The following is a 13,984-nucleotide window of genomic DNA, read 5'->3' on the forward strand; positions in this document are numbered from 1 at the left end:
AATAAAGTAATGTCATAGAGAACTAATATTTACAACATTGCCTCCCAATATATATATAAAACTGAGAGCAAAGCTGTATTGTTGAGGCGTCAAGACATGCTGTGGTAATGAATGCAATAAAAGCTTTATCCTTTTTCAAATGACGTCATGTTTTAGATGGCAGGGGTCCCGGCTTATCCTCTCCTCTCTCCCTGCTATGAATGCCACTTGACTTTCTGAAGATGAATATAAAGGTAGCTATGGCGACATGCATCTCTCCCACTGGGTAAACATTGTGTTGCTTGATAAGGGTGTTAGAGAGACGAGAACGTTGGCTGAGTCGAGAAGACGGAGTGGGAAAACAGATCATCTGTATCTCTGTACCCAGAGTATAAAGCACCGTTGGGTCTCTGTAGGATTCATCTTCCACAAATACTTCTTCTCTGTAGAACCGGGGAGCGGGACTTACATTCAGACCAGGGAACGCCTTCTGCTTGTGGATTAAACAAAGGACACCAATAAGCTGCGCACTCGTGAGGGGCTTTAACTCAAAGTGTGATTGTGCATCAGCGCTCACTGCAGGCATGTGCATATAAAAACGGTAGTCAGAAATGCATCACTTCATGTTCATGTTGGCTGATAGTGAAATATTAGTGGTGGTAATAAAAAGCTTCCGTGTGGGAATATTGACCCTTCGCTAAGCTCCGCCCCCCCACCCCTGCTGCTACTCAACCAAGCTGTCAGAGTTACCATGGAGACCACACTGTCTCTAAATGCACTCCCTGAATAAATATTATTAAAAAGCGACGTCCGAGAGAAGCAGTCAGAAGAGTGTACAATGTGGGTTTGATGGAAGTATCCAGGATGTCAAACTGATTCAGCAGTGAATACAGTTAGAAAGACAGAAGCTGAAGAAAATCCAACCATCACATCACCTGGAGATCCAGACAGAAGACAATGGAGTAGTTATTATTATTATTATTGCACGAGAGTCTACAGAGCACAGCAAGAATGCTGTCGGACTCTAGGCAGATGCTACGCTGTGATGTTTGTTACCTCACCCCTCTGTGGATAAGTATGCGTGCATGTGTGCACATGTAGAGTACGTTGGCATGCACATGCGGTTGCATCGTGTGGAATAAAACGTGGGTTTGCTCACATGCATTTCAACATGATTTTGACATGTGTATACACACATGTCAAATATATGGAAAACCTATAGACAGACACTTGCCGATCAACGGTGTTTTTAATGCTCACTGCATTCATGACGTCACATTTAAGATGTTGTATATCTGAAGTTAAAGTCATGTAACCTGAGACCATAGGTGATGATTTAGACGGCCAAGGTTATGACTCACAAAATAATCAAATGTTTGATTTAACTTTTTAAGAATTTGTAGAATTCCGTTCTTAAATGACCAAATTCCGAAATAGATTTATTTATCTTTAGAGAAAAATAATTTAATAATTCAATAATAATGTGTCTTGAGAGAATAAAAATGAATACATTGTGTTTTATCAAAATTGATCAAAGAACCTCCGTAAAGTTGACAGACCTGCTACTGGCAGATTGAGAAAGGAGTGTCAAGATAAACAGGACTGGGGCAGAGATATCCTGATTCATTGTCCTTTAGCTGTCGGATCTTACATTTCCCATAATGCAACCATTAGCGTCTTTTCATTAGACCCACATCTTTTAAAGCTGAGCGTGCGCCGATATCATCAGGGTTATTTTTCTCAGACAGGCTGAGTAGTACTCCCCATAATGAGTAGACTTCATCTGTCACATTGGTTGAATTCTGATTTGAAATAAGCTTTTGATGAAAACTATGATGTGATGGTTTAACCCCCCCCCAACTTCCTTATCTCCTCCTGCAGTGTGTTGTGGGTAGACCTTCCTCCCACAGGCCAGCTGGATTACGCATGTTGGTCTAATCCCATTCATTCTCCCAGTGCTCTCTGTCAGACAGACATGTGCTGGACCATCATGTGCCCCAGTCCCACACATCAATCACACACACACACACGCACACACACACACACACACACACACACACACACAGGCTCAGGTGCCTTTGTTTGATAAGGACTATGCGGAAGTATTAGCCTCATCATTCCAGTCCCACCACATCATGAGAAATCCCGTTTCATCCCGTGATCCTCAGTCTGTCCTTATCGCCACAACCTGCTTCAAAGCCTCAAACCCTTGTGTCTCCACACGCCCGCAGTAACAGCTTCGTGTGAGGGATCATCTCTGATGCACACACTCGTGCAGATAAATCGGAAACCATTAAAAAAAAGAAATCGTTTGGCCACGTTTAAAAAACTGCAACAATAGAAAAATGGCTTCATTTTTCTGTCAACTAGGAAACATATTCATATTCAATGTATCTCTAATCTCTTAGGATTTAGGTGGGGTCTATTAGCAGAACTATGTTTTCATTAGTGTATAATGTGCGAGGGCATGATAAGGCCATTTTAGGAAAAAATATATAATTACGGTTAATATTCTGATAAAAAACTGAATTTTGTTAATTTACGAGAAATAAAAACTTGGATATTCTCTGAGATTAAAGTGGCAAATTTACAAGAGAAAAAAAAAAAAAGATACATTTGAGAGATTATAGTCATGAAATTATGAAAAAAAACTGTGGAGTGCAAAACCGTGGTGATGCCAGCCTCCATCTGAAGTGTGTTGCTTCTAAGATACCTTCCAGAGATGTTATTATGGTATGGATGGCCCCCGGGTGAGGCGACGGACCTGAATGATGCATATACATGTTCTCTTTCATGTTCTTTCTGTGATATTTAACGATAAACCAACGCTACAAACCAACCATTGAAGAGAAACGTTCCTCCAAACACACTGCGTTACCATAGCTGCACACTGTTGCTCTTTAGGGGCCGTGTCAGTGTGAAGGGAAAACAACACAGAAAAAGGCACGAAACTGCAAGTTATGGTGAATTATGTCCTTGCAGTTTGCTGGCGGGGGGGGGGGGGGGACGTCTGGAATACCCTACTAGACCTGCTGCTCCTGCGATCCGGCCCCGGATAAGCGGATATGGATGGATGGATGGAGAGTCCATTACAATATAAAAGACTCTAATAGGTAGTCTGTGGCTCACTTTACCGCGGCGTTTAACAATGATGAGGTTGGTACAACCTTGCAAAGAGAAGCGGTGCTCTAGAGAGGCCCTTTTGCTTTTTTTTTTAACGTTACCTGAAGGGGCCACCTTACATCTCTCTGACACGCTTGGGTGAGCGGAGGAGTTTTTCAGCTGGCTGCGCTCTCCGACCTCACAGCTAGATGCCGCTAGATCCTCCACACCGGACCTTTAAAGAGGAAATAATGTTAGAATCACCCCCTCTAGGTTAGATACTGAATGCCCTCTGTTGATCTGCAGGCTTCTCAATTAGAGCCTGTTTTTCTATCTATCTCTGCGTTACAAAAGCTGCGGCACACCTACTTCAACTATTAAAATGTTGTGGCGTGTGTCTGTGGAAAAGGTCACGAGGAAAAAGAACAGTTCTAGTCGACTTCTTTTGTTTATTTCTTGCAAGAGAAACTTAAGTGTTTGAGATAAAGCGTGTAATGTTTATTCTCCTGACAAGAGATTGTCCTGGAAGAGAGAGAGAGAAGCTTGCATTCTTTTCCTTTTGCCATTAGGTGGAGGGACAAAAAAACTATTTTTAATTGGTTACTTTATCATCATTACATTGCTTTCTACAGTGCATACTCAACCTAAATCATAACTCTCTTTTATTTTCACATTTCTGTGCTTGTAGTAACAACAGTTTTCTTGCTGTGTTAGACCGCCCCAGCAGAATCATGAGGAGCATAGGCGTGTGTGATGGCTAATGGATTGTCTGACGGCAGCAATTGTTTGCTGTTGAGATGTGAGCCAGACGGTGTTGTGCCGTACGGCAACCTGACCGTAACTGCTCTGCAAACAGATAGCAGACGAAACTAATTATAGGCCTAAAAAAATAAAAATGCTGCAACTCCAGGAGATCCGCGGACCGACATGATGCAAGGTATGCGCTCACATTTGTACAAATATGCATCTGACAGGACACTCATGCATATTGCAAATGCATCTGCCTCATGTGCATATACATATGTATAGAACCAGAGACGAAGAGGTGAACAGTTCAATTATTCAATGATCATTTGTCGTCATTATGCGACACAGCGGTAGTGCAGTTGTAGCTGATTTGCTTCACAAGAAGAACATAACGAAACAGATGTGTATGAATCCTGTATGTATTGCATCAGGAGGAATGTAAACAGCTGCAACAAAATAATGATTTGGGCTCCATTAGTGAGGAGCATGCTGTAGAGTTGGTTAGCTGGGTTAGCTAAGCTCCCATCTCTTTGCCTTTTGTCCAATATGGGGGTCCAAAGATGCTTTGGGGAACAGCAGTGGACATATTTAGTTTCTCCACAGTGAAACATGTATGATGTTTACCATGTTCAACATCTTAGTTTAGCTTGCTAGCATGCTAACATTTGCTAATTGGCACCAAACACAAAGTACAGAGACTGAGACGCTAAATGGTAAGGGCTTTATCAAATGCCAAACCATCTAATAATTGTTGAGACATTTTACAAAACCATAGATGTCAACACGGTGGCGCTAGAGGAAAAGTCGGGGATTACCAAAGTAAATAAGGTACATCATCTGGCAACCATGAATGCCCCTGCAGAATGTTGGGATAGTCCAATCCAGTAGATGTTGAAATTCATCACAGGATAAGTTAAAACCATGACCTGCTGGCAAAGCTGCAGAAACAAATCAGGGGAATTACCAAAATCTGTAGGCTTCATCCTCTGGAGACCATGCATGTCTATACAGAATTTCATGGCAATCCATTCAATCATAGTGGTGGACTGACCATCAAACTGAATGACATACAATTTCATGCCTAAAGTCCTCACACTAGCATTGCTCAAAATAAACCAGGAATACATAATAATTCTGCCAACAAAGCATCCAGTTGCAAGTTTTTTTTTGTCGTTGCATATCTGCCAACATACATCAGTATCTCTGATGACCCCATATTTGGGACGATATTACCTTGCTTCTGTATTGATCAAGTTCTAATCCAGTGATCCAGGTTTCTTAATAGAGCATTGAGCCCCATCACAGACGTTTTGGATTCCAGTTGACACACTTTTGCTTCACTGCACAACAATTGCATGTGAGCGTCTTTCCGAGCTGTTTGTATTTTGCGTTTCAACTCGACCACAAATGGCATTAAAATGACGCATTTTGTCGTAGATTGCCCCGTGCGAGCCTTTTGCACATGCCGCCGATTATAATGTCACGGCTCGTAACAGCTGATCAAAGATTTTCTAACATGACACGACACTCTGGAACTTTGTGTCGCAGCGGGAGGTCCGGGCCCTTCTGGCATGGAAATGTCAAATGTTGGGAACAGGCACAAAACAAAACAATAAAAAAAAAACTGGGCCAACCGAAACACGCATGCAGTCACAGATCGTTACACCCATGCACACGCACACACACACACATTTTCTCATTTCCTCCTTCTATTTTTGTTTTAGTGGAGCCCTTGCAGCACTTACAGGAACTTTACAGGATTGTGTTTGTTGTTCGCTCAGCAGTGTGTTGAGTTCGTGATAGTGCAAGAAATGGCCCCGCTGTTTTGTTGGAGAAGCAGCAACGGACAGATTGTGTGTCTGATCTCGGCTCATTTCTAACTGCAGGGTAACCTGCAGCCAAAGACCAGAGACGCCCTCTAAGTGATAACACCCCCCCCCCCCTCTTTGTAATGGCTTTATAATGAACATTCGTCTCGCAGATGAATTTTCCCCATTTGTGATTTTTCTTTTCTTTTTTCTTTCGTCTGTGTTTTTGTTGGCTCAGCCCTCACCTTCTATCACAGTTGCATTTTCAGCCCATTGCGAGATCATTTCATGCTCTGTGTTCAGCCTCTGCGTTTCTGTGAAAGGCATCAGCTCGGTTTGGCTCAAGAATTCCTCTACATGGGGGAAGGGGGGGGGGGGGGGTGTTGTCCTACATCGCTTGTTCACACTGTTTGCTGTTTTGTCAGCTGCCACCGTGTCCCTAAAGAGCTAGCTGTTTTGTTCACATACGTGTGAGTGCGGGCGTTGTCCGTGATTTGCCGCGTGCAGAGCTTTTCCCGCTGCCACCGCCGTGACGCCCCTCTAGTCGCGTCGTGCGCCGTGCGGTATTGCCCCGGCGGGATGAAATCAAGGGGGTGGACTGAAATGTGAGATGAGTTTATTTACCTCACCTGTGTGATTGAACCCTGTGGGCTCCTCTCGGCTTCCTCTCGGCCCACTCGTTTATCACATCACAGCAACACCCGAGCCTTTCAGTAACATTTAAGTGAAGTCTCACCTTCTCCTCTCGCCAATCTTCAAGAAATCACTTTTGACACCTGTTGTTAGGGGGCTCTCACAAAAACCCTTCAACTCTTCATGTTGGATCAGCACATAGACATTCAAACCTTGCATGCGATGCCAGTTATGAACTCTTAATCCATAACTCTACACTAACCCATATATGAACGACTTGTCAAAATTGCCGTAGCGAGATCTTTGTTTTGTGCCCGCTCAGCAGAGCCCACCTCGGTGGAGGGAGCTCCGTTGAGCTCTGAGTCACCAGATGCCTGCGAGCTCCCCTCGCCCACCCCATCACTCCTAAAACCTCCCGCCCTCTTGCTCTCTCCACACAACGCCTCCTCATTCATTATGAATGGACATGGCTTTGCAACAAATAAGCTGTGAGCACAACAATCGTGAGGGATCTGATCAGCGCCGCTGCCGAACGAGGCGGCATCCTTCGAGCCGTTGTTGTTGTTTGATCTGTGCTAATGTAGGAGGATTGTTAATGCCGCTCGGCTCAGACGGCTTAAATGTAGATTTCCTCAGCGGGTAACGCAGAGCTATTCACACTGCGTTCCTGTCGCCCTCTTAACCAAGCCATTTAGCTTGGTTTATGGTGACATGAACTGCCGAGCACGAAGAGAGTAAATCCATGACATAGCCTGCTGTTCAGTTTACGGTGCAGTCACACCGTAATAAGATGTTTTAGGTTGGTTTTGACTCTGAACTCAGCTTTAGTTTGAGGGTGTTTGAAAAGCCATGCCAGATGAGATTCAGGGATTTGGAGTAATATTTTGGACTGGTTACCAAAATCACCACATTAAATATATAGAGTCACATCCTTTGCAGTAAATGACTGAGGTCAAATTGGCATCTTCTCTGGTGATGCTCTGCCTGGCCTGTGCAGCCTACGGGTTTTACTTATGTTGTTTTTTTCTTCTCTTCATCCTCTTATCTAGACCTTTAGACACCTGGATAAGTTCTCTTAAGCCCCATCTCTCCCACAAACTGTCTCTTTACCAATATTGCATGCTCCACATACTGGTGCACCATTGATCTATGTATGTGTGTGTGTGTGTGTGTGTGTGTGTAAGAAGAGCGTACGCTCGTGCACAGCACATGTGAACGCGTTTCCGACCGGGTGCGCGCTGTGATGCACGCATGTACCAACACCCTTGGCAGTCCCGCATTAGTGAGCAAACCCATGTATGTTGATTTAGCGTGAAATGGGACAGGTCATGGACACGGCTGCAGCGCATTGGCAGGTGTTGACCAGGCTGACGAGATCTATGGAGTACAATTTGCACATATTAGCCACGGTTGCCCTTTTTTCCTCCGAGGAGCACAGGTTCAGATCAAATCAATGTCCGAGGTCCTAAAGCTAAATAAGCCCTGAGATGGATTTGCACACATTCACATCGATAATTCATATTGATGCTTGTAGGAAATGCACGCTTAACTTTTTTTTTCTCCCATTCACACCTCTAGTACCACGTTTCATGATGTTAAGCTAACCCACAATTTCAATCAGTGGTGACTCTGTGCATCTCGTGTGTGGGCTGAGTGCTCTCTGTAGGCGCACAGCCATTTTTTTTTCGCCTGGCACTGATGGTTGCTGGGGTCTTTGGGTCAGCAGTGGCACGCTCTCTGGCCCTCAGGCCAACCCGGAGGCTTTTCTTGTCTGGACATACGCGGTGAAAATCCGCTGTAATCAAGCAGCTGGAAGGGTCTGCTTTGAGGGGGGATTTAGCGCAATGTGGCAGGTGCCAATCTGACTGCAATCAGGATTTGCGCGGGCCCTGCTCCTGATGGCATTCAGCAACTTCAACATGAGCTCATGCTGGGAGACTAATGGCGGTCGTTCATGTGGTTTCCCTGCTCACAGTGGGTCTTAGGCGAGGTGCGCACGAAACCCGTTAGACCCGTTTTATCATAATGTTTTCTGGTTATGTTATTGATTAATATTAGAATTGTGTTTATTATTTCTTCAAATACCAACACTATTCATATATTTAGCATCAGTTGTCATCAGTGCGTTTCTGTGATGGTATGAAAGTCTTTAATGTCAGCGAGGCTTTTATCCAGTAATGTTTTATTCAAGTTATTCATTGCTGGTTTGACTCTTTTTTTCCCTCTTTACCATATTTTATTAAGATTTTTTTATTTATTTCCGTGGCAGTTTTGCACATTTTAACGTTTGTCCTAAAGTTATTTATTTATGTATCTATTTAATTTGTTTTGCTTTTTTTCGCAACACTTCACACAGAGTCCCTTTTCAAAACAGCGCAAACTAATTTGTTTTGAATACAGGTCGAATCATTTGAATAAATTCCCTCAGGGTGTCAATTAAGTTATGTGCATACACCTCTATAGACGGAGCATTTTTGCTTTATTGTACGTGCACAATTTTAGACAAGGGTGCGTTTCAAATGTGTGCGTAATACAGAAAAAGAAAAGGGGGAAAAAAGACGCTAAGCTCAAAGAACAAATAAAGAACAAAAAGACGGAGAATAAGAGGAGGCTTGTAAAAGACAGAAACTCCCGGAGGCAGTAGGACAGTGGGACACACACACACACACACGGGGGCGGGCTCAGCCGTCCCTCCTCTGTCCGTCTATTATTGATGTTGGGCACGCAGGGTTCCCACTCAGCCATCTGTTCTCGGTTCTCCCACTCGGTGTCCCTTTTGCTTCGTGCCTACCACGCTGGCATAAGCAGAGCAATGCTGTCCTCTCAACGTGTGAATACTTCATAAATATCTCACACTATCAGGGAGTCAGTTGTTGGAGGAAGAGCCCAGAGAGAGAGAGAGAGAGAGAGAGAGAGAGATAAGGGAAAGAAAACAGTAATGTGGAGAAATTTTTCATTAATTCGGCCTCTTTGTTGGATGACTTCCATCACATGCATTGATCTGCGGTGCGAGATGTAATCGTGCTGTGAATGCATCGCATATAAACAGGATTGGCGGTTTGTGATGACCTGTCAATAGTCCTCTTTTGCATGTTGTCACACATAATGGAATCCCAGCCCTGCCCTCCTACTGTTAACAGCATATGGCCGCAGGTTTCACTTGATTTCACTCGCATTTGATGACCGTGCATATTCAGTCGAGCCCCGTTGCCAGGGGTAACGAGGGCCTGTAGGTCCTCTGATTGGCTGCGGTGTGTGTGTGTGTGTGTGTGTACCTGCACCTGAGGCCTCGCTTGGCCCCCAGCTGGGGCCACATGTGGCGAGTCTGGAGACGTGTAAGGGTGGCGTGTGTTTGCAAAACACTTAGCTTCGCAGTTATTCCATAGATGCAATCTCCCTGCTCACACACACACACACACACACACACACACACACACACACACACACACTTGCACATGAGCGTAGAAACTTGTAAATGCAGTGGATCGGATCGTAAATGTTGCGTGTCAGTCTCATGCAGAAACTGCAAGCATCAGTGGATCTGTCTGACTTTACATGTGTCTCCAGTTACGTCCTCCTGACTGACAGAAAGGGTCGGCGGTGGGTAAGGGGATGCCCGGGGGCTGCAGAGCGGTGATTAAGATACGATATTGGTTTGGGGCTTTAGAAATCTAAGCTATCACTCCATCATGTGACTTGTCTTTTTCCATATTCCTAGAGGGGTGGAAGAAGCTTTATTCTCTGGCCAGCGCCCGAGTTAAGACCCCCCGGGGAGTACCAGATGAGAGGGAAATTAATAATGTGTGGAGACTCAAAGGCTTTGGCCGAACCAAAGGATCAGAAGAGGGTGAGGAGAGAGAGAGAGAGAGAGAGAGAGGAAAGCACAATCAGGCAGATAGGCCACCTTTGAGACAGAGACAGAGAGAGTGGCATTTTGAAACCGATAAAAGAGGCAGGCTCCACAAAAAAAACAGTGTTCTTTAAAAAGGTCAGCACTTAAAGAGATACTCCGCTGAAGATCTTCTTGTGATCTGCGTATCACTCGCACCCTCTAGGCCTGAAAGGCGGCACTTCTTTGGTGGAGTACTCCTTCATGTGGTTTGATGAAGTCAAACTATACCCTCTGTTCCTGTGTTTCGTCTGTAGCCAAACTGTAGCGCTACACAATAGCACAAACATATAAATATGAAATGCTGTTATCAACTTGTCACAATGCGAGGGCAGATCTTTTACTTCCTGGGCTGCCTTGAAAGCAGATTGCAAATTAGCATTTCCTCTTCCAAGCCAGAGGGCGTCACGAACAGCACTCCCAGCACTCCCAGCATTTAGACATAGTTATATTTTTTTTCCCATCATGGCGTGCGACTCTTAACATGAACTAAAAAACAAGAAGAAATTCCTTAATGTTCAGGAAACTGGAGGTTCAATATTAATAGACTTCACTAAGTGATGTGTTGAACGTCACGCTAGCATGCTCAGTGTTGGCACGTTCATGGCTGGCCTCCCCAGGCCGTGCACGCTTTGGCCCCGCTGTGACCTCTCTGGCTCGAGGCCAGCAGCTCGGCTTTCCCTTTGAACCCGGACGAACCTGGCTGAAACCAGCTGATCTCACTACTCGCATTAAACATTGATTGTGATTAAATACTGAATTTATCCACCTACTGTATCCATCCGTCCAGCCAGCTGTTCAGGTTTTATTTTTTGCTTTTCTTATGTTTTATGATTTGAATTATGCCGTCTGTTACCCTTCCACTCAGACAATGTAGGCTAATAAGACCAAAAAAGATGGAGCTAATGATACTGGGGCAGTGTGCCATATGTGAATCCTCCCTGCAGCGTGGCCACGTGGGCAGCATGCCACCCAGCTGCACAATGGCTTTACCCGCAGTGATTTATTAAACACCCTAACCGTTGGCTAAACAGACATTGAGCTAAATTAGCAATCTACTCGTCTCCGCTCGCCTCTCCCTCTTTGTCTGTCTCTCTTTCCTTTTTGTTCTCCATCTCGAAAAGTCAGTTAAGATACATGTCAAGGAGCAGTGAAACGGTAGACCGGCCCCTAAAGCATGAACATGCCTGTCCATTACGCGGGTCTTTAGCGACAGAGAGGAATAACCTCTCATCATCCTGATGAGCAATAGCCCCGTCGAGGTTCCCCCCGTTGAGTGGTCAGATGTAAATGAGTGTGATGTATACATACTCCATAGCAGTCCCCCACGTGATCCCTCCACTCTCACACAGCTCATTATGTTAAACATGAGAACAGCTTGAATAGAGAGAGTTAAAAGGTTTTGGTCAAAAGCGCTTCAACGCAAGTATCCCGCAGTCCCAAAGTGGCGGTGTGCTCTTCACACCGGCCCATCGGCTCTTCTTCAACGTCGAGTGCCGTAAGAGCGGAGATGGCGCATTGTGTGTTTAGACGAGGGGAGTTCGATGAGAGGCTGCAGATGACACACCTGCCGAGGACGAGAGGGTTGAGATAACAATTTGCTCCGCCCTGTCGTGGGGACATCTGGCATTGCCACGGCGTCACAAGCCCAAATACACCCCAGGAGTGGGTAATGAGGCGTAGGAGACGGGGGTTTGTGTTTTGGGGTGTGTGTGTGTGTGTGTGTGTGTGTGTGAGTGCGATGGTGGTTTCCTCATCTTCCTGGACTAGCCTCTGTAGACCCTGCAAAGCACACCGTCTATAGTCCACAGCCATAAGCCCACTTGCGTGTGACTCACGAGCAGCGTTAAATCCGTAAATGAAAGCACATTTGACCTTCTTCTACTGAAAAACGGGAAAGTATGGAGGTTAACAAACTATAGAAAACAAGTACAATAGGGGGAAATTAGTGACCATGTGTTGGTGTGTAATATAACCAAATTAGTACCCGTCCATCTGTGACTGTGCTCCACATGTCTTTGAATGTCACCATTGACATGGTGGCCTGCATTATGTTGTCACACGGGCCTTTGTGGTACTTTATACGTCTGGGAGGGGTCGCTAAGAAATGTAATGTTCAATAAAGGCCCCTTGAAGAACAATGAATGTTCAACTGAAATGAGCATTTTCTTCCTTTAGCTGGTAGCACATATAAAGTAGTTTGATAATGGCTCTCCCTCTGGAATATATTACTCGTTATCGTTTTGTTACTTTTAGTTTCTTTTCTTTTTTTTCTTTGCTTAAGGAAAATGTTGTTGCATTCTCGAGGCCTCTGGGAGTCTGGAGGACCATAGTCATTGGGTGAGAGAGCTAGATAGAGCTGAGTGTCATCTGCATAGGAATGATAAGCAAGGAGGGGCCCCCAATAACCTCTAGTGACTACTATTGATTTATAATTGCCCCGGTGGTTTATTGCCGCCTTTGTCTGCTTAACTTTGTATTACATTGTTGCTGACTGTTTTTTAAAATCATTTTTGTGTAGTGATCCTGGAGTGTGCATTATAAAATACAGAATCACAGGGTGATAAGAGTATCAATAAAACAGGCAGAAGCAACCTGAAATACATTGTTTGGAATAAAAGGATGACCAATAAAGACTTACATTTTGACATGTCTGTTTATCTCTTTGTTTATTTCAGGTAATCTCCGCTCTGTCACGGATCTCCCACCACAGCATCGCACAAATCAAAGGCATCAGGTATGTGTCTCATCTGTAACTCTCCCATTCATCATTTGAACAGCCGAAGCACTCAAGAGGAACGGCGGCAAAGAAACCGTTTGGACGAACGCATTTCACACATACGCTCGTAGGCCTGTATTAAGATGGAGGTGGCCATTAACATCTGCTGCTCATTTAGAAGTCAATTTACATTTTTAGGCAATTAGCTGCAGCTTTTAGCCACTGTTATCTTACAGGGAACAAAATAACTGCACAACACATTTCCATCCGTCACGCAAAATCTGTTACAGTGCTCTCTGAGTCTGACTACTACATTGTATGCAGGGGCAGTCATTTCTCAGGCATAATGGTGATGCTGAGAGAATCCCCCGCACTGCTTTATCACGCTCCGGAATGGGCTCCTGATTTCTCTTCATGTGCTCAATCCGCTCGGAGCGTGGCGGCTCACCGGCGCCACATAAAAAGCCATTTCATCCGTCTTGAGTAATGAGTAGATGTAGCGCGCCCATTAGGAGCCACGCCAGGAAGTGAAGGGAAGAGTGAGGGTGAGTGACAGAGGGAGACAGAGCGCAGGTCCCTCGCCATTAATAAAGACAACACAACCTGCTGACTGCCGGGCTAATTCACGGCCCCGTCCACGCCGACCACTTTGCCGTGAGGCGACAAAGTCGAGGCTCATCAGCGTGAATCCCTCTTTCTGCTCCTGAGACACTTTAATCCCAGTAATCTGAATATTAATTAACAAGTACATTTCATATTAATAAAGTTCAGATTCTCAAACAGAGGGTCAAAGGTGAGAGCCCAGATGGGTATGAATCTAGAGATGTTGTGTTGTCACAAGCCTGGATTCCACAGTGGGCGGCGAGGCGTACGTACTTGTAAAAACTGTCCTTCAACTGAGGGTCGAGCACCTGACTACTGAAGTGTCCTTGAGCAAAACACAGAATTCCTTTCAGCCCCTAGAGTTACTCTGACCTCTTGCCCTGCTTTGGGGGTGAACGTGAGAACACAACGGCATTATGGGGGATCGGTACAGAGGACGACTTTATTAGGTGAGGTCACGTTTGGCTCTTGGTCTGAAAATATGGAAACTTTTATGAAGGCAAT

General features: G+C 44.9%; 1 protein-coding gene across 1 annotated transcript in view; it reads left to right on the plus strand.

Annotated features, from left to right (window-relative positions):
- vav2 (vav 2 guanine nucleotide exchange factor) overlaps positions 1 to 13,984 on the plus strand; it is a gene marked incomplete at its 5' end in the record, with an annotated part of 117,475 nt that overhangs the window by 49,995 nt on the left and 53,496 nt on the right. Inside the window, one exon of the mRNA XM_079179266.1 lies at positions 12,837 to 12,895. Within this exon, the coding sequence (XP_079035392.1) occupies positions 12,837 to 12,895 (59 nt within the window). The remainder of the gene's footprint in view (positions 1 to 12,836; positions 12,896 to 13,984) is intronic.

The sequence above is a fragment of the Pholis gunnellus genome (genome assembly GCF_910591455.1).
Source record: "Pholis gunnellus genome assembly, chromosome: 18".
Classification (NCBI taxonomy): domain Eukaryota; kingdom Metazoa; phylum Chordata; class Actinopteri; order Perciformes; family Pholidae; genus Pholis; species Pholis gunnellus.